Below are 21,588 nucleotides of genomic sequence, written 5' to 3'. Positions count from 1 at the left end.
TCAGTAATAGCTCTGGCCAATGAACACACAAAGGAAGAGCAAGGACAGTATATACTAAGAATTCAGCAGTACTGAGGAAAATTCTAATCCTACTAAATTTGGCAGCACAAATCTCTTATGTAACCTGTGATTTAGAGGACAGGCTGATCATCTGGGAATATTACCATGTTCTTCTCAGTACATTAAACAAAATTGGCAATTTTTCATTACAAATTTTTTTTCACTGCATAATGTCTCAGGAAAGACATCCCATGCTTACAAAACATTTTTAGCATCAATAATATGCTTTTATATATGACAATTCAATTATACAGAGGGTGTATATAAGTTTAATAGCTACCCTTAAGTGCTTCTCTGCCAAGGCTGCCTTGAACTGCGGTACATCTCTGAGGTTCAGGAGATAGATGGCTTGTGATCTACATTTAAAGCAGTGAGACTTCAAAATAATGCTTGGAAAATGAGCTTTTCTGAAAGTTGTGTGTTATATCCGCAAAATTTACAGATCTCTGGAACCGATACTCTCATGAAGCTGAGGAGCTTTGAGAGCAACAGATGAAAGATCCTGAGTGTGTAAAAACCACCATAAAAACAGAAGAGTTTGTATCCACCATTAAAAAAACCCCACCAAATCAAAACCCATCCTTTTACAACAAAAACAGATTCTAACATGCAAAAGCAGCTGTCCAGTAATAAGACAAATGTAAAAAATAGGACAAATGTAAAAAAGCTCAATTCACAAAAAAAATATGAACCAAGCATCACATTATTTAAATTCCTGTTGTTCTTCATTTCTTCAATACATTCTTCAAAAGGAGGAATTAATTCAATGCCAGTATTTATAGAGTGCAATAAACATTCAATTCATGCCAATTTATTCATGAATTATGATGTCATGTTTTTGAAATAGAGATAATGGCCAGTTTTAGGAAGAGAAGCTTTATTCACAGAATAACAAAAATCAATCAATCCTTTAGCACATATCCATAAAGGGTGAAGAGTTCAGGGATTATCGGAGAACCTGCCACCTGAAATTGTCACACACACGCTGCTGACAAGATTTGCTGCGAAACCTGAAGCCAATTACAGACATTTTCTTCTCACCCATATAAAGAATGTGTCATAGAGATATACACTAATATGGGAATTCCTTGATGTGTTTGGAAACAAGTGGCCAACACCAAGCTATCACCAGCTAATCCATGTACCTCCATGCAGTTGTAGGAGAAGCTTTTGCAATAAAAAGCAGCAGCATTCCTCTCTTTGGGGAGGCTCAGCTCATTCCACTATCCTGACAAAGCTTCTCAGCAAACATAAAATACCAAAAATAATTACCTCTTCAGCAACTGCATGGCAGGAAGGCAACAACAAAGAGGATAACTGTAAGCCCAGTGTTCTTCATTTTGCCCTACAGAAGGAACAGCAATTTTTTCAGTTTCCATTAGTCATGTAGTTTCCTCTGTCATAATATGAGAACAAAAAGGAACCCAAAACAGAATCTGTTCATAGGGAAATTCCCATTGATAGTTTTTCTGTTACAGTTGAAAGACAGTTGCAGAAGCATGAAATTGCCAAGAGGAGGATGCAGGGGAGTAAACACTTAAATAGGTCTAGTAAAAACTTCACCATGCATTAAGAATTAATAATTCTTTGCCCTAAATTAAGAATGAACTAAAAATTAACCATGAATTAAGAATTAATAATTATTTTTCTTAAAATACATGCAAAGGAGTAATTATTATGCTCCATAACAGGAATTGCTTTAATATGTAGAAACTAAGCAAAAGACAAAAGATTTGCAGAGCCACAGTCAGCCTCTTATGTTCAGAGACTGACTCCTTGTATCAAACCAGAGCTGGAAAGCAGGCAGCCTGCTTTGATCTTTTAAATTTGGCAAGTATATAAGCAATTACATCACAGAACTCAAACCCAGTATTTAAAAGACAGACTACTTTAGAATATTATGAGACTGAGATATTTAAAATTTGATGCTCATTATTTTCTTGCCTTGGGCCACCTGATACCATATGTAAAGTCTCCTTGGAGACTAACAAGGGAATAGCTGATCAGTCTTAAAGCCTGTGCTGGTTTTGGATGGGGTGGAGTTCGTTTTCTTCACTGTTAGTGGGTTACTGGGGCTGTGTTCTGGATTTGTGCTGAACACAGAGATGACACTACAGAGATGTTTTTGTTATTGCTGAGCAGGCTTACACAGAGCCAAGGCCTTTCTGCCTTTTGTACTGCCACAATGGGAAGGAAGCTGGGGCTGTCTGGGAGGCTGGGAAGAGACACAGCCAGGACAGGTGACCACAACTGACCAAAGGGACATTCCAGACCATATGACATCATGCTCAGTGGATAAAGTGGGAGGAACAGGAGAAAGGGGGAACATTCTAAGTGATCAGTTTGTCTTCCCAAGAAACCATAACGGGTGATGGGGCCCTGCTCTCCTGAAGATGGCTGAACACCTGCCTGCCCACGGGAAGTAGTGAACTAATTCTGTTTTGTTTTCCCTATTCAACTGTCTTTATCCGATCTTTTCAGGCTTTTATCCTTCTAATTCTCTCCCCAGTCCTGATGGTGGGGGAGTGAGGGAGCAGCAGTGGGGCTTGGTTGCTGGCTGGGGCTAAACCACAACAATGCCAAGAAAGAACTGGCAGGGCAACACACCAGATTTCACTAGCTTAACAATTTGTGATTTAACCAACCATACTGTAGGCAGAAACAAAATACAACAGGACAATTGCATTAAAATCTGAAGAAGAAGGTGATAATAGTTTGGGATGAGAATACTTATAAATACTTATAGGCATACAACTAAATGAAGATACTTTAATAATGAGTTGATGGAAGTTCGTATTTTATACATCTACAAAACATTACCATGAGACAAGCAGAAGACTTGTGATAGGGAAAAAAAAGTATTCATCTCAAAGATCTCTGTTCTGATGGTAATCTAGTTTCAACCCATCCACTTGGATCTTCTCCTTCCCTTTGAACTCTAACAGTTGCTGAAAGCCATTACCTTTAAATACCAGTTAATATTAGTGCTAAAACAACAATAATTAAATATTATGTACATTTTAGGCAAGCAGGCTGTCTTTACTCTCATTCAAAGTACTATCTTCCAGAATGTAATATTCACAAATCATTTTAGCGAAAAGTTACTGTACAAAGACACAGAAGGTAAAGTTCATAAAAAGACTACTCAGTACAATTAGACAGAGGTTTGCTTGTAGTTCTTCGTATCCAAGACCTTCTTGCCACACATTGAGCAGATGCCTATAAGCACACAAAAAGTGTGTAAATTATTTTAAAATTATTAAAATATTTTCTCAAAAACACAGTTACTATGCTTTTGTAAGCATCTTTCTCAAGAAATTGTTCAAATGAGCTCTTATTAGCAATCTATCTGTTCTCAATAGATACTACAAACTTAGAAGTAACATTGTAACTTCTAGTACAAATTAATATGCACAGTGTGTGTGTAATCCTTTCACTGAAGAAAATAAACTCTATTTTGAGAGCATTATCATTCACAATACTACTGGAAGCCTCTGTAATTTGCTGGAATGCCTGAAGAGAGCCAGGAAAGGCTCACATCTGACAAAAAGGTAAAAATGGTGTACTGTTAATCATTTTAAGTTCTGTACACAAACGAGGCCTGAGATGGGCAGACAGTAGCAGGACTAAGAAAATACAGCCACCAACAAACTGACTGCTAAATGGGGCACTCACATGTGGGGTGCTTCAGAGAACTGAGAAAGTTTAGAACATGTTTTCATATAATTAAAGTATTTATAGAGCAGGAGTGAAAAACAATGAACACCAAGAATACTTGAGAGTTGAAGTGATGAACACTGATGTCCCAAAAGACTTTGTCCTAAACTGTAAGAATGTCAAGTCAAAAGACCAGAGTACCAAAACGTACACAAGTTTGGCAGAGGGGTGGGTTGTCTCAATCTTTCCCTCTCCTTTCAAAGCAGAAAGGTGCTAAGTCTTTTATCTGGTAGACCACACCTCAATTTACACTAACATTTACCTGCAGACAAAATATGGCATCTACTGCTGCTTTCTCCAAATTGTGTGCTTTCATATACTGATATCATAACTGGACACGTGTCCAGCAGTCCATTAGGGAAGTGAACAGCAGGGAACATGGCACATGATTTACTCTGGAGACCAAAATTCAGCCCACTAAATACTGACTTCAGGTCTAAATTGAGGATTAATTAACTTGAGAGTGCCTCTCAATTTCAGAGATAAGCAAAAGCTGAAGCACTGAGCTGTATGACTGCGTTTGTTTCGAGAAGTATGCCCTAATGACATCTTAGATGGTCAGAGCTAGAACCTTAGAAAGTTCTTAATTTTATGAAGATAACAGGTTCAGCCTGGAAAGATACACAAATAGACAAAGATCAAATCCTGAAGCCCACCCAAGCCAGATATAAATTTAAGAAAGAGTACAAGACTCTACTGAATGGGGTTCAGGCAGCTGTGTGGGGAGGACCTAGCAGGCAACATTCTTACAGCAGGCTGCTAAACCACTGACTCAGTGACACAGCACATATGTAGTGAACAATTCATTTCATAAACAAAGCTTACTACTGGTGAGCTGTAGCTCTACACCCAAAATTCAGTTCGCCTCATGAGCTACAAGAACTCTTTGGCATTAAATCATGTAACTGACTTCATGATGCTTTTTTCCATCCAGGAAGTTTAGATTTAGCCATTACAAAAAGGGAAGAGGAGAGAAGGGACCAGAAAAGGGACTGCAACAAGCAAGTGTGTTTTAGAAGACCTGGGTTTTTTGGGAATTTTGAGGAAAATCAAACTTGTTAGATGACAGTTCTCTATGCAATTGCCAATATTAAGTTTCCAAATATACTGCTTCAGACACCAGAAACATTCTAAAAGAAGCAGAATTACAGAATGACAGTGGTTTAAAAGAATCTCCTTCGGTCACTAGTCCTGCCCCACTCAAAACAGCCAACTTGGATAAGGCTGGCTCAGGACTGTTCAAGCCATTCTCTGAATACCTGCTGTAAAAATTCCACAACCTCTGATGGTACCTGCTACCAGAGTATTTGATCAATCCCAGACTGAAAAATTGCTTTCTTTGTATGTAATTGGAACTTTCCAGAATCTAACCTGTGTACTTTATTTCTTTTACTGTGTACCTAAAAGTCTGACTCCATGTTCCCTGTGCCTGCCTATCAGTAGCTGAAGATAGCAATTAAATCCCATCTTAACCTTCTCTTCATAAATACAAATTTAAGTGTTGTACCTCCTCTCTTGTCCCAAGCCAAACTGTGCTATTTTGGCACTCAGTGAAACTCACCTTTTTTATAGGCACATCCTTGACAATAGTGGGACCCTGGCTGGTGGACAGAACTCTTACAAATCCGACATATTGCAAATTTGTTCTTTCCATATGGATCAAACCTGGGAAAAAGGAAAAATATTTTATTTATACTCTTTGAAATGAAGTCTTTTTTCTGCCTCATCCTAAACAGTCTAAGCCAGAGGGTGCAGTCAGAAACTCCAGCAGAAACTGTAATTTAGAAAAGGGACATACAGTAATTATTTCTAATAGGCTACAAAAAGTATGCAGAAAAGCTGCCACTTTCCCCATTAAGAGACATTTCTTCCAACAACTTCATGAAAGCAGAACTAAAAATGTTTATTTTTATTAAGACACTACATGACTTTGAACTTAAATACCTTCCTTGGTCCCTTGCAAACAAAAAGTCCTGCAGACATACTCAAGAGATTATCCTGGCAATCTTAGCACAGAAAATAAGTATTCTTAGCTTCCCTCCTACAAAATCATCAAATCCTAGCAATTCCAGTGAGAACTGCAGCAAAATATTCTATGATTGAGCAGAAAGCACCCATGAAATATGTATGGCCATATTTTCACCCACAAATCAAATACCATAATCCCCACAATTTTAACTTATGAAATGTATTTTGGACAAGTTTGATTGGTTGCCCAGCTATGCAGGAAACAGGCCTCAGTTAGTTTGCTAACTGATGTTCTTAGCCAAAATCAGTGTTAAGTACTAACCTACCTTGCCTTCTTTGAGGTCAATGCCTTGTTTTCATTTAATTTACGACCACCGCTTTCTACAAAAAAAACCCAACAAAATCAATTATCCCCTTCCAAGAACACTTTAAAAATCTTCATTTACAACTTTTACACATATGCAAATAAAGTCACAAAGAGAGATAAAATATTCAGCACAGCATTAGGGAACAGGGTAACAGAACACTTTATGCTCCATTTAAATACTCTATGTAATGTCCACCCGTGCAAGAAGGGAAAAAACCCAGAAAACAAAACCAGATAAATTCAATACCGAAGAGTTCTGGACAAATAAATTCCCAGTGCATTAAATCAGCGTGGGAGGGAAAGTACATGACTTAATATTTAACCTGATTAGTAATATAAAGTTTTGGACTTAAGATGGTAACATAGCTCGGGTGCCCAGGTGGCTTTCTAAAACCTCAAAAGCAAGCTGCTAAACCTTGCTGAGGTTACCTGTAGTGTTTCTTGCACCATCTTTCCATGTATCAGGAGTGATCACTGTTCCAAGCTTCTTCTCACCTACATAAGGAAACATTACAAAGGAGCAAAACTCAGAAGCACAGAGTCAATTAGGTGGGAAAAGCCCTCTGAATTCATCGAGTCCAACCTGTGACCAATCATCACCATATAATTGGACCTTGGCACTGAGTGCCATGTCCAGTCTTTCCTGAAGAACCTTCAGGAATGGTGACACCACCACCTTCCTGGGCAGGCCATTCCCATGTCTCATCTCCGTGACTAGGAAGAAATTCTTCTGAATGTCCAATCTAAACATCCCCTGGCCCAGTTTAAGACAATGTCCTCTTGTGCTGTGGCTTGCTGCCCGGCAGAAGAGGCCAATTCCCACCTGGCTACGACCTCCTTTCAGGGAGTTGAAGAGGGCAATGAGGCCATCCCTGCCAGACTAAACAACTCCAACACCCTCAGCCTCTCCTCATCAAACTTTGTGCTCCAGACCCTTCACCAGCACTGCTGCCCTTCTATGGGCCCGCTCCACCACCTCAGTGTCCTTTTTATAGTGAGGGACCCAGAACTGCACACAGCACTTGAGATGCGGCCTCACCAGGGCCGAGTACAGCGGGGCAATCCCTTCCCCGGTCCTGCCGCTCACGCTATTGCTGATACAGGACAGAATCATTTAAACTATGCACATTAATACGCTCCACAGGCGGAGAATGACAGCTCGCACAGCGGGGAACGACAGCTCACACAGGGCCCTACCGGGAACCGCCACCCGAGGCCTGCCCTGAGCAGCCCGGGACCCGCGGCTGCTGCTCCGCTCGGGGAAGCCCTGGATCCCCGCGGGCAGGGCAGGGCCCGGCGAGTCGGGCACAGCCCCCCGCGCCCCCGTACTCACACTTGTCGCACACCATGGCGGCCCCTCCACAGCCGCCGCCGCCGCCGCCGCCGCTTCCGGCACCGCCCCGGAAGCGCCGCCGGCCGGGCCCCGCCGCTTTCCGCTGCCGGGCGGCGCCGCGCGCTCCGCGGTAAGAGGCGGGAGCGGCTCCTGCGGCCGCGCGGGGTTTGGTTTTTTTGAACAAACGCTGTTTCCTGCCCCAAATCCTCCCCTTGGCCCCCAGCTCGGCCCAGAGCTCTGCCCTGCGCGTCACGGCCGGGGAAGATGCTGTCCCGGCGTGCCGGTGACGGGGCGGGGCTCGGTGTGTTGCAGGTGCCGCTGCCCGGACGCCATGAGGGAGGCGGAGGTCAGGAGGCTGCTGGCTGCCAACCTGCTCTGCGCCCTGGCCATCGTCCTGGCCACACTGGGCCCCGCTTTCTTCCTGGACGGATTCAGTGTGCTGGGAACGCACCTCACGTGGCTGTGTGTTTGTTCTGTTTGTGTTGCTACCCTTAATATAATTTTGCACTTAGTCCTTAAACCAAATCAGTCTCCTAAGAGACGTTCCTTTGGTCACAAGGTAAGATTTTTATTTTTTTTTTAATTCTTAAGTTCTTACCAGGCAATACAGAGGAGAAGTAAATTCTCTTAAATAATCAAATGAGAAAGAAGACAATTATTCCCATTTCCCATAAGTGAGTGGAGTGTAGCACCTTTTGAAACAATTTTTCAGTATTTTCATGATGTTAAACTTTCTCTACCTGTAAATAACCTGTTCAGGTGAGTGATTCTATGCTTTCCTGTTTTTTGTCTGAGCAATGTTGTTTGTAGTCCCAAGAATTTGCGTGGTGGCAAAACCTGGCAAAATTAAACGGCTTTAAACTCATTTTGTAGTCCAGGCCTGGTTTATTTTCTTGATAAGTGGATATACCAGGAAAAGATATTATCACACGTTTCTCATATGTAATTGTAAGTTTGTCATAATTTTAAAAGGAAAAAAAGTATTTTTTCAGAATCTGACACATAAAAGAGATGGTATGCTACGTTTCAACAACTAAAAAAATCATATGGAAAAGTATTAAAATGTGTGCATTTCCTTGTATGATGAAATTATGAAATTTGCATACAGAAGAATCTGAAGTTGGGAGAAACTTTTTGTAGTTACAGTTTGCTATGGGGAGCATTAAAGATATGAATCCCAATGAAATACTTTGCAACAGAGTGATTGTGGAGCAGCACACGACTTACCCAGCAGGGAGGGAATACCCCAGAGTTTTGAAGTCGGGACAATAGTCTTCTACTTCTGACTTGCTGAGCCAGGCAAGATGTAATGCTCTGAGGTGGTTTTTAAGCATTTAAGTAATCATCCCTGCGAGCATATCTTTGTGTGCAAAGCTCCTGTCTAGTTTTGCTGACTGAGGAGGATGTGAAATGCACAAAACCGTGATGGGAAGGAAGTATTTTAACCATCCGTGATTTGAAAATGAAGCACACTTCATGTTCTAGGTGAGATTTCATCCCAGGAAATAAATATAGAAAGGAATAAATATAGAAAAATAAGGGTTCAAGGAAAGTTACAGATTTTGCATTGGTGACCTGATCAGAACAGACCTTACCAGAACTGTTTATCAAGTGTTTTTGCTTCTACATGATATAGTGAGTACCCAGAAACTGTTGTTTAAGTTCATAGAAAATTATGTGTTTTGCAGACTTACAGAAAGTTATGGATGTTTCTCAAATATACTCAGAATTTAAGATGCCAAGTTCAAAATGTAGTTTTAGTTAATGTAATTTTGATCCTTTATGTAGCAGACTTCTTTATATTGTATGTTTTCTTGTTTTGTTTTGTTTTTTTTCACCTTTTGTGAGAGTTGCCTTTTAATGAATGGATATGACAGTCAGATGTTAAACAGAAGAGTAAAAATGTCCAATAAAATTACTTGTGGTTATCTTGTAATTTCTGGTTATTTTCTTTGTATGTTTGCCCTGTTTAATGCGATGCACAAAAAAAATTGTAGGTGGAGTGTGATGTTTTTTAATTAATTATGTAAAGTATTAATATATGGAAAACTGTTTTGAAATATGCCATGCTATTATATTGTGCTGCAGCTGAAATTAAAGACATAATCAGAGTACAATGCTCCTGATAAGATATAGACTGTGTGTGTTACTTATGTTCTGTTTTGAAGCATTATTCTGATATTTCATTGCTCTTTTTTAGATATCCAGATTTCTAAAATGCTGTATATACTTTTTCATGTCTTGCATACTGTTTCATGCGATTATTGTTCTTTATGGAGCACCTCTCATAGAGTAAGTCAGAAGACTCTCTCTTTCTCTAAATATTCGAAGGGGTATCTCTCCCTGCAGATGTTGGTATAAGTACTTGTGTATTTTCTGGTACACTGGAAGTTAAGGGATCAGCTCCTAGCTGGGGGAATAACGGTGGCTGTTTCAGCTTCCTCTTGGTTTTGGGTTGGTTTTTTTTGTTTGTTTGCTTGCTTGTTCAGTTGGTTTTTTTGAAAGCCAGCTCCTAAACGAGACTTCTGTAAATAAAAATCGTAAGACAGTTACAAACAACTCCATTTACTTTAATTTTTATGTTAAGCATATGGGCATAAACATTTTTTGGAGCTTCATTTAGTCATTTTCCCGAATAAGATTCTAAACCACGCATCTTGCCTATTTTTCATCCTTTTGATATTAGTGTTTTAACTTTAATGAAAGTCTAAAGAAAAGTGTGAAGCTGCCTGGGTTTTGAGAGATACACTAAGTAGCTGGCTAACAATAGTTTCGTGTAGTTTGGTTTCATGGTTGCTGTCACAACTGAAAAATAAATAGATTAATGAAATAAGTATCCAAGCATACTTCAATTTAGAACTAATGATCTATATGAAGTACACCTGTGTTTTTTAAAAAATGTTACAGGTCTCAGGCATTTAAAAAAATTACTACATCTCATGTTTGAGATAACAGCAGAACTCTTTCCAGCTTCCTTTACTGTTCTACAGAGTAAGAAGAAAATATTTTATTCTTTTATATGAGGTTTAAGAAAGCACACATGCTTTCACAAGTTGAGCTAGAGGGGCTTTTTTCTTCCTGAATCTTGGAACTTTTAGAACATTAGCAACCACCTCACTTAATTTTGTAATACTCTTTTTCTTTTTGTAGGTTAGTGACTGAGACATTTTTGTTTTCAGTTCTTCTGTCTACATTTACTACTTTACAATGCTTGTGTTTGCTGGGACCAAACATACAGGCGTGGATACAGGTATTTAGTAAAAATGGGTAAGTCCTAATCTAAAGTTTCTGATATTTCTCTGAATAGAAACAGACAGAATTGGTGTAAAAATATATAATGGAATTTTTGTAAAGAAAAGAAAACTTCCTGGATGATGGGTGGTTTTTGTATTTGTGATTACAGACCTATGGGATTTTTTCTGACAAAGAAAGATTTATTTGAAGACACTGATTCAGAAAAACAGCTTTTCATTTTTGATGCTCAGATGCTAAATCTCACTCTGTATGTGTTTGAAGGAAGTAAAGTTTCCAGCACGTATTCTACTGAAATAAAACATTGTGCAGTTCTATATGATGGTTGTCAAATAAAGGGGAGACCTGACACTGAGCTGTGCATAGGGAATCTTGCATGTGATCCAGTAGTGCCTTCATAAATACAACTTTTAAAGTAGGAATAGTAAGTCAAAAGAAGCACTGTTTGAAACCTGAATATAGTGTTGAAAATTACACATGACTTACTGTGTTCTTAATTATGTGATATTAACCCATACTCTTTTCTCAATTTCAAAGAAAGCTGTTTTGAGTGTCAGAGTTTTCAAGCATTAATTTTTTCAGGAGTATGTTTAAAGTAAAACAAGCCTTCTAGTTGCATTTTCACCTGCAGTGGCAGCCATAGCATCAGCATGTATCAAGGATAATGTATTTTTCAGAAGATTTCCATTTCTTCTGCCTTTTGTCATTCCATAAATAATAGCAGGTTGAAAGAATAGGACACTGAAACATAAAGAGGCTTCACATATGCTTGAGATTTAATGAGATTTTAGTATTCATTCCCTTTTAATAGTTCATAATGGTGAAGTCTCATCTCAGAAGACACTGAAAGGTTACATTATGCTGCTGACATATGGAATTATTTTTGGTTTGCACTCCTTTAGAGGAGGAGACTTTAATACTACTTCCAGGTATTAAATTTTGGTTTATCTCAGTTCTCATCTTACTGAGAAATACCTTGAATCCTTACTCAAGTCATTTACACTTGGTTTTTTTTCAGTGGAAGTATAACTATACTGTAATAAAAACAAGGAGTTGCTCTGTAATAAAAGCAAGGAGTTACTCAGACAAAATAAATCTTTACTGATTCACTTGGTCATCTTTGGAGGTTTTGCATCTGGAAATAACAGCTGAAGTGAAGTAACAGATGTTTGACAATATCAGTCTGTCTTTGTGCCAGGTAGATTTTGAATACCTATTGATTTCTTTCTTTCCTAGTGTAGATCATGTGATTTCAGCACAATCATTGCATAGGAAGCAGTTGTCTTGTTTTGACACTTTTGCTGTGAGGACTTGTTAGTACTTCTTACTAGTGAGCCATGTGACATTATGTGAGAAAAATGTTTATTATTAATGATGTTTGTTTACACTTTGAGTGAATATAGACTACAAAGAAATATTTTAGCAGCTTTCTTTATGGATTGTAGCAAGCTGCTAATTTAAAAATAATCCTCTGTTTTTTCATTTGAGCTCATGAAATTGGAACTTCTTAGGTCTGGGCATGAGATGAGTGTAGACATGATACATTAAAAGGTTGTCTTCAACTTAACCATGTGGAATGAGGTGAGACTGGTTAAATGGAAGAAAAGGATGGTTAGGTAAAATCAACAGAGCTGCTTTCCTTGAAAGTAGAGTTTAGGGAATTGAATTGCACTGGATCAGTTAGCTTGAAAGTCTGATTAAGTGTATAGCTTAGTATGAAAAGAAAATTTGTTTTTAAGTACCTGAGTGCAATTTAGACTTAAGTAACCTTAAGCCTATGTGCACATAGAATGTGTGAGGAAAAGTAAGTCTGTGTATTCTGCATGACAAGCCCTTCCATTCTTAGTTAGCTATAAATACGGCCCTTTTCACTAATTCTGCATTTGGGAAGGGGTGGGCCCACGCCAGCATCTCTGGGCTCCTTACTGTGACATTGAGAGCTGTGACTGATGTCAGTGTCATGGCACTGATCATACGCTGTCATGTGCTGCTGTGAGCGGTCAGAGAGAAGTAAGAGCTGCAGAAAGGGTTATCAGCATTCATGGCAGCATGTGGCTGCTATTTAAATAGTGTTTCAGTAACTTAGCTGAAATAGCCTCTTGCATAAAAGTCTTCCATTTTTTTCAGTTTTCTATTGCCTTTTTTTCCCTCTTCTTTTGGAGACTTCATGTGAAATCACTGTTCTGAGAAATTGTGTTGAAATTTCTTGTGTAATAACAATTATAAGGTGTTATCAGGGTAGAAAAGAGATTTTATTTGGATGTTGCCAAAAAATAGTGAAAAAACCCACGACATTAGGGCTCCTTTCTGTTTTCATTATGCCTATTTTATCACTTTGTTTATGAACTGCATACTCTTACAGACATGAAATGTCTCTTGTAAATGTAGGCATCATCACACACCAGGGGCTGCTTAGTATTTAGTCCTGCTGCAGCCAAGAATTCCAAATCTTGTCTGTGAAGGAGCTGTCTCAATAGATTATTTTGTCAGCTAACCTCTTAATTCAACATTATTCAGAGTGGAACTGAATGTATTGTGCTATTTAAATGGCTTAAATAATTACTTTAGGCTTTTAAAAACCTTTCTGCCACTAGTGTTCATTTATTATCTTAATCATTGCTACTTTTGTCTGCTGGATTATCTTAGTTTAAATGAAAGAAATGTGGATAATGCAAAGTTTATAAACATTGCTGCAGTTGTTAGTCTTATGCAAATGAGGAGTATATGGTGGTTTAAAGAATACCTTCAAAAATCCCAATAAGTGTCAGTCATTCCAAGAAGAAAAGTGAGTACTTAAGTAATGACTTACTTAAAGTAAGTAGTTGCTCCTTCAGGATGATGCTGGAGGACAAGTCAGTTGTCTTTGGGTAGCCAGTCCCTGCTGCAGAGGGGTTCAATTAGCAGCTGAAATAGTTGCCAAACTGCCAATGGCTGTTTTTCACTTGGGCACCGTGCCTTGCTAATTCTGTTGTTTTGCATTTGGACTCAGTCTGATCTCTCCATATGGTACAGCAGTCTCTGGTGAATCTGCCACACACACAAGATGTCTTGTGAGGTATAACTGTACCTCAGTCAGTCCTTGGTGTATTCTGTTGTCTCTTTTGCTGCTTTAAGGTTGTTGTGAATGTTCTCTTCCTTGTTCTGCCTGACAGCTCTCTGCTCAGTTATTCAGCTTCTGAAAATAATTCAAAAGAATTTTCTGTGTGCAGACTCCTAAACAGTTTTCCTGTTACATCAGGACTTTTCAATAAAACGAATCTCAAACTGGTAGGATTGTGAACTGGAGTATTTTAAGTTAAAGAGGTCATGTTATTGTAGAAGAAACAGTTCTGCTCAAAATGTCAACCTTGCGCTGTCAGTACTGTAGTCTGCAAGACCTTTTTTTCTGCAAATATTGAAAAATGTTTGCTTTAAATTTGTGAGCTGTTTGGTCAATAGCGAGTGCAGCAGTGTGGACTCGGAAGTAAAGAAATTTTATTCTCTTCAAAACCAAGTGTTCATGTCATGCAACCTAAACAGCACATGCAAAGTTCAGAGTTTACTGTGCATCTAGTCTTCGAGCCATAAAAATGCTTATTTTTTTCCCTCTGTTAGCTGAAGCTTGGTGTACATTTATAATCTGAGATGTAGCAAACTTTAAACTCAGATCTTCTACTGTACTGATTTGGAGCAGTGATTCTAGCCTGGCTCTCCTGTCTTGAAGCTGTGCCCTACTGCCTTCTGAACTTCTGTTGCTCTTTTCTTAATTGGTACCAAGTACCCAAATGTTCATGGCCTGAGCAAAGCAGAGCAATCACTTGGTACATTGATGGTAGTAAGTCTTCATCTGTTAAACAGAAATCCAGCTTTTCAAAAACTTCTAAAATCAATAGTGGCAGAAGGCTATAAACGGAGGACTGAAGTAATTTAACATCTCTTACAATGTGTGCCATGACTGGTAGTGTAAGAGTTCTTTAGTGTGCAAAAAATTTATCCTGCAGCCAGTGTACTTGAACTTGGATGCACTGCTGCCAAAGGGCTCCAACGTGCAGCTGCTTTTACTTGCAGTGTTTCTTTTCAGTTGATGGAAACTTGTTTTGAAATATTCTCATAGTGGACTTCTATATTAAATTTTGAATTGTTGTAGTCATCAAATATGTCTGCACCACAGAGTCCTTTGTGACTGTGCTTGTGCTTTTCTGTACAGTCCCACAGTACACTTCTATGTCTGCCTCTCCCTGCAATGCACATAGCTAGCAAGATAGATTTATTTGTTCAGTCTAGCAGTGTTTCAAGGTAACATGAATTAGCTTTTGCAGTAAATATCTCAAGGAAAAAAAAATCTTTAAAGTGTGGTATAAAAAGATTGTAATTATAGCTAAATTATGCAGCTTAGATTTTGCTTCCAGTTTGTATGTTTTAGGAGAAACCTGCATGCTATTTATCAAATGTGTGAATTTTTATGTCTGTTTGTAGCCTCAAAAATTTGGGGAGAAATCTGATCTAACTCTCTGCTGTGGTAACTTCTGCTGTTGTTGATAACTTCTAACACACTTTTTACAGAGCTATGTCCATATGGGAAAGCAGTCTACAGATAACTTCTGTGTGCAGTATACTTGGAGCTTGGTTTGGAGCGTTTCCTATTCCTCTTGACTGGGATCGGCCTTGGCAGGTTAGTATCTACACCCTTACCATAAAGGTACAAAATACTAATTTTCTGGAGATGCACACTACACAAAAATTGCTCTGAAGCTCTTCAGGTGTATTGTACTTGGTCATAAGCTGCTCCTACAGAGTTATGCCAGACTTTCAACAACTCTTTGGAAACATCTGTGCTTAGAGTGGAAGGAAGTAAAATGCATTATTTTTACTTCCAGTTTAAATAGGTTCTTTATTACATGCTTGTGAGCATCTGTTGCATGCAAATTTTATAATGGAATAGAGCTCTAATGATTTGGATAAGAAGAAGCTGGACAAGCTGGAGGAGAAATGGGAAATGCTGAAGATGGCTTCAAGTTTGCCTTCAGTCTACTAGCTTTTATTGTTCACAGGTAGAGAAAGAAATGCTTTCCTGGTGTTTTAACTCCCCTCTGTCTTCCACAAAAGCACTTAACATAAGGTATTTTAAATGGATTTAGATCAGTTTGTGGAAATGGTATAGCCAAAGCACTGTACTAAACACTTGTGATTTCAAAGGAAGGCAAACATTAGCTTTTTAGTTGAACAAGAAGAAATGTGAAGCTGGCATTGCAAATCCTATCTTTATGAATTCCAATGTTTATGCTAATTTCTTACTATGTTTTTTGGCATGGAGAAGTGATTCAATTAAACATAACTGAAGTCTGCAATTGCCTTAAAATGATGGCACTAGTAACAGCTTCTTCCTACATGTGCTCAGTGTTTCGTAACTTCGTCTGGTTACCAAACTCATACTCTTGGCTGAGTAGTGTCTACCAGGCCTGTTCTTAAGCAGATGGTTTAAGAGGTTTCTTCCAGAAATCAGTGTAACAGGCAGCACACTTTCCTCTCTGATATTGTGAAGATGCTGTGCCTTACAGCTGCACTTAAAATTTGTCTTCTTTAAATAGCTCACAGCCTTTATGCCATTAGTCTTTCATAGCAGTAGTGTAATTAGACGTTAGAATTTGTATTTCAAAAATAATGGAAGAGTGGGTTAATATTTAAAGCAAAACATTTTCTTCCCTGAAACACTTGGTTTATTCTTGCTAGATATTTTACCATCATTCTGGCATAGGTATGTGTTGACACTAATTAATTGTTGACAGACATGAATGTAACCCAAAAATCAAGGGATTCACTGAAATACAATCTCCTATCTCCTTTGCAAGCCTTTCTCACTTCTCTGTCCTGATGAGAGGCAAGCACTTTTTCCTTGCTCAGCTGGGATTTTAAAGTAGCATGTCTCATCTGGCAGGTTTTGTTTTATTCCCAAAATCTCAGACTTTGCTAACATGCCGTGTATGAAATCTTCACCTTTTATGCACCAATGATATGAGGAAAACTTAGGTTAGGGGGCTCTGAGTAACAAAACAAAGACACTAATAGCTGAAGACAGATACTTTAGGTAGAGTTAGTTTTTAGCTTTTGGTCCATTCCCACGTGTTCCAATAGTGGGAGACACAAGTTCGATAATGACATGAAAATTTTTGCTGTTTGAAAACTCTTCCAAGCTAATAAAAGCCAAACATGATGGAAAATTTAGCTCTACAAGCTACACTTAAACATCTAAAACAATACTATATGACTCCTCAGAACAGTAAAGCATCTGCAGAAATTTCAGATACCCAAACTTGTCACTGGCTGTTTCTGGGTGTGAATGCTCCCCAGTGCTCCCTGTGTGTCTGCAATTTCCCTTTTCCTTCACCATCTCCACCTTCATTTCTGACATACTCCTGGTTCCAAAGTTAGCAGGGGAGAGTTTATGACTCAATTTCTACATCAAAGATCTTTTGCCTAGATCCTAGAGCATTTGCTGTTGTTCTTTCCCTTCCCCTCATTTTTCCCATCTTCACTTCTCCATCTTACACATTATAGAGTTTTAAATAGTGGGATGGGGAAAGAAATTTTTTGTTCCACTGTGAGTCTCACCTGCTTGATCTTTAATGATGTGGGCAGTTCAAGAGCAGCCATAGAGAGTTTGCTTATCAGTCCTGCAGGCTACCACTCCAACGGTCTTTGAAAACTGCAGTTTTAAAGGCTATTTTTTTAAGATCTGCTGTATTAGGGGAGATTAAAAAGTTCTTGTTAAAATGCAATGTAGTTGTTACAATTCCAGTTGTTTCAGCAGAGCAACACAGTGAAGTACCAAAATTGTAACAGGTCTTCAAGGCAGAAATCAACCTCTTTAAAATGGCTTGTCAAGGATCCTGCTCACAACTCTCAGAAGTTTTCAATCACCTATTAATAATCTAATATTTTTGTGAAGGTGATCTCTTAAATATTGGTCACTAAACCATAGAAGTGGGGGCAGTGTCCTGGCCAGGCATTTTCAGTATTTGCCCAGGAAACACTGCTTCCCAGCTTGCCCAGCTCAGGCAAGAGATATATTGAGATATATTGTGAATCAGGTTCTGGGGAAAAACAACTTCATGCCACAGCTGATGTCTTTTGCCTTTCTCTTCCTACTGAACAGTATGGATTCAGCAACCCAGGTATTGCATGTAGTAGCTGCATGGCTGTCTCAGAAATCTTCAGAACCAGGAGACATTTCTGTTCTTCAGAAGTTCACTGGGCACTGGCGCAAAGCCCCTTTTTGCAGGAGTATTCCTTTTGCTACCTGATGTCAGGTGATTACAGAAACTCATCGTAAATTCTTTCACTGTAACAATAAAAGAGAAGTGCTTTCTCTGTTGTCTTCAACCTCAGACAGGGGAAAGAAGAATGATCCTCAGAAAAGTCTGCTGTTGTTGCAGATCTGTTTACTTTGTGAAGAAGATCTTTAGTGCTGATTGCCCCTGAGTGACCTAACCACTTACTGAACATAAAGATACCTGCACATAATACAGCTGCAGGATTAATAATAATTATAATTTTTAACCTCCCCCAAATACAAGGACTACTAGTGTTTTGCATAGAACTCCACAGAACTTCACCTGGTATGTTTAGGGGAACACCTACAGATTAAGTCCCATGGAAGGTGTCAAAGAAACCATGTAGATCTTAATGTGACTTAAAAGTAATCAGAACCCAGTCAAAACCAAATTACTTCTAGACATCTGCATGAGTAAAGTATTAAGCTGTCGTGCTTCTGACATCAGCTGTTTCTCGTATTAGCCTAAAAACAGAGAGCTTGAGGATTACAGTTTTGGATTTACCCAGTTTCCTATCCAAAAATGGACTCAAATGGAACAGCTTAGTCTTTGAACTCAAGACCAGCTTCTGAGATAAAAAGAGGTCTCATTAGTGATTGTTTTCCTTTTTTAATTTTAGTCTTTGTGCTGTAAACAATTTTTTTTATCTGTAGTGGAAGTGGTTCTGCTTTAAAGCAGAAAATGTGGTTTAAATCTTATTACTTGGGGAAGACTAAAGTGGTATTATTATTTTAGAGAGCAGTGTTAAGGCATTTAAGCCTGTTTATTGCAAAATCTGGTTCTGATGTTTGTATTGATTATAGTTAGTATTTGTGGTGTAACAACATGCAATAGAAACGCAGCTGCATTGCTACCTGTAATTTCAGACAATTCATTATTGGCAGATTGTCACAGAAAAGGTGAAATTGGTACTACAAGAACTGGATGGATCAGCAATAATTGAGAAATATCATGTGATAAAGCAAACCAAAGGGGTTTTGCTGCTGCCCTTGGGCTCTGTTGGTAGCCCTGGAATGTCAAAAGTTGTCAAAACCACAAAATATCCAGCTGGTACAGAAATGTGCTGTGAGTTTGGGATGAAAAATGCTATTGATTTAGCTTTGTTAGAGCAGTATAATATGAAACAAGCTACACAGAAAAAGTCACTGTGTCTTGAATTGGCATATTTTTCCACTTAATTGGAATTTAGCACTTAATCAAATCTGGTGTCTACACTTCAAACTGTAGATAGTTTAGGAGTGTCTACAGTCAACTTTTAAATTGAAAAATCATTCACAAATGGGGGAATGTAAAGCTGCCTCTGGGAAGTCTGGTTTGTTGATAGAAAGGTCCTCAAATGGAAATGGTCTGTAGTCACTCACCTAAAGCAAACGAGGTTGGAGGGAGTACTGAGAATGCTGGAATCCCAGCAGAGTATTAAATGAAGCTGTCTGCACTATTCTGTAAGATACTTGGCTGAATTGCCATGCTCGTACCTACCACAGTTCTGCTTTGTGTCCTTCAAAAAAAAGCAACATTGGTTTCATTTTTTTGCTACTGTTTCCCTTCCCTTGGCAGTCTGTTTTGAGTTTATCATATTTTCCTGCAAACCTGATAGAAGAACTGAAAAATTACCTGGTAGTCATTGCTTTACGTTGTGGTTGAGATGTATCAGTAGAAGTTGAGAAGTCTTTTGTACTATTACCTGCATCTTACCTGGTTAGAAAATCAGATGTCAGCATCCTTTGTGTCTTTCACTAGAATTTGTTTTTACTTCAAAGTACTTCAGGGTTCTGTGGAGTAAGCCTGATGGTGAATTTCATAACAAGAATTCCAACTTATGTGCTAATCACTAAAGCCCAAATGCTTCTTCATCCTTACTTATTTACAAAGCAAAGGAAACATGTTGCTTCTTTATACATAAATCTTGTGGCGTGCAACAAAACTGAGATAAATACAGATGTCTCAGAAAATCTTCACTTTATTTTCCATGTTTATGTTTGAAAAATATTGCATACAGGGGATATTCAGATTTGTGTGCCTCTCTACCCTTAAAAATAATGTTAATTGCATTTTTTAGAGCATACAACAACTTCTATGCTAAGTAAATATTACTTAACAGGAACAGAATATTGTTTCAGAAATAAACTAACATTAATTGTCTGAATAATGTTTGAGAATGGAGATGAAAAATATATAAAGCATTTCTGTTAGAAGTATAAAATATATTGTTGAAAATCAGTTTGTGTCCTATGATTTGGGTTTTTTTTCATTATCCTGTTACTTTTTTTAAAGCAACTTTTAAGTGTGCCATGTATGTTACCCCTCTGCTAGCTTTAAGAAAAATTTTGTAACTATGCAAAACAGTTGGTCAGGGAGGCCCAGTCTGTTGTTATTCCTGGTTGTAGATCTAGAATTCAGCCTATCTCAGACAAAGGTAAAGATAATTGCCTTACAGGAATGCAGGTTAGGTGCCACAGTAGTTACATTTCTGTATTAAAAACAAAAAAAACCCGAAAAAACAAACTTTCCAGGACTCGTTCTGCCAGGCATGTTTCAGTTAGACTGGTAGATTAATTTTGCCAGTGTTTTGAGATTGTTATCCTATTTTTCAGCAATTTTTAAAGCAGTTTGCAATACTTAATTGTGATGATTTAAATAAGGATGTTCTAGACAATTTAGAGTTGTACATCCATCTCAGATGCCTCTAGGCCACTGAAGCACAATGGGTATGTAAGGGTTACAGTTAGCTAGGACAGTTCTACAAAGAAATAGAAAGTAACTTCCTTTCTTACAGTTAATTAGTTTTTCCAGATTGCCTGTTTCAAGTTGATGGTGTGCTTTTAATAACCACGTGTGATCAGGATCCTGGCTTCATGTGTCACTGAGAAGTGGAAACTAAAAACATAGCACCACTGAAACAGGAGGGGGATGATGTAGGAGTTACTAGGTACATCCTTTCTTTTCTCTACTCAGCTTGAGGAAACCAGTTGCAGAACAACATGGTATAGAGTTAAAAGACCACAACTTTATCAGCATACTTTATATGTGGTGGAACTATTATTCCAGACACAGCATTTGCCACTGACAACAACTGGATTTAGTTCACTGGGGAATTCCTCAGTTTATTGCATGTTTTGATAACAGACTTTTAAATCATGTCTCTGTGTTTGGTGTGTGCATGCCCTCCCATACCTCCAGGATTTTTTGGTAGCATAATTTTGATTTGTAGTACCTGTTGCTAGTGGTAAAAAGTGACTTTGAAACAATATTCTGCTTACAGTTTTATCATTTGGTAGAAGTAAAATTGCTGTATTCCTACTTCATAGTGGATACTGCAAGCATAATAGGTAGTGCTGATAAAGCTCACTTGAGTTGACTGACTGCCATGTAATTTAGCCAATATGACTGTAAATATTAGCCTTAGATACCTCTCAGACATTTGTAGCCTGAAAAATAATCCAGAGAATCTTGGGTACAGTTCTTGGTGCTTACTCAAGTAAGCTGGGACTATAAACTTTCACTCTGCTTTGGTTCTTCTTAACACAGCTCAGAGAGTTTCCTTCTTGTATTCCTTTTTGGATCTACTACCTACTGTGAAA

The 21,588-nt window shown here is 38.4% G+C and overlaps 2 protein-coding genes across 3 annotated transcripts in view; one reads left to right on the top strand and one right to left on the bottom strand.

Moving 5' to 3' along the window:
• Positions 1-2,809: 2,809 nt before the first annotated feature.
• On the bottom strand, positions 2,810-7,517 carry CRIPT (CXXC repeat containing interactor of PDZ3 domain). The gene is made up of 5 exons (XM_030946696.1): positions 7,446-7,517; positions 6,542-6,607; positions 6,072-6,126; positions 5,339-5,442; positions 2,810-3,279 (listed from the first exon to the last, which is right to left on the bottom strand). The coding sequence occupies exons 1-5, from the start codon at positions 7,459-7,461 to the stop codon at positions 3,215-3,217; spliced, it is 306 nt and encodes a 101-aa protein (XP_030802556.1). The 5' UTR covers positions 7,462-7,517; the 3' UTR covers positions 2,810-3,214.
• A 17-nt stretch (positions 7,518-7,534) lies between these two features.
• PIGF (phosphatidylinositol glycan anchor biosynthesis class F) overlaps positions 7,535-21,588 on the top strand; it is a 25,316-nt gene continuing 11,262 nt past the window's right edge. For both annotated transcript variants that reach the window (XR_004060642.1, XM_030946692.1), the window contains exons 1-5: positions 7,535-7,575; positions 7,758-8,004; positions 9,646-9,737; positions 10,596-10,712; positions 15,240-15,348. Coding sequence is in view for 1 of the 2 variants with exons in the window: in XM_030946692.1 (XP_030802552.1) it covers positions 7,777-8,004; positions 9,646-9,737; positions 10,596-10,712; positions 15,240-15,348 (546 nt within the window). In the remaining variant the exon portion in view is untranslated. The remainder of the gene's footprint in view (positions 7,576-7,757; positions 8,005-9,645; positions 9,738-10,595; positions 10,713-15,239; positions 15,349-21,588) is intronic.

This window comes from Camarhynchus parvulus, chromosome 3 (assembly GCF_901933205.1).
Source record: "Camarhynchus parvulus chromosome 3, STF_HiC, whole genome shotgun sequence".
NCBI classification, from domain to species: domain Eukaryota; kingdom Metazoa; phylum Chordata; class Aves; order Passeriformes; family Thraupidae; genus Camarhynchus; species Camarhynchus parvulus.
This window is presented reverse-complemented; position numbering and strand designations above follow the sequence as displayed.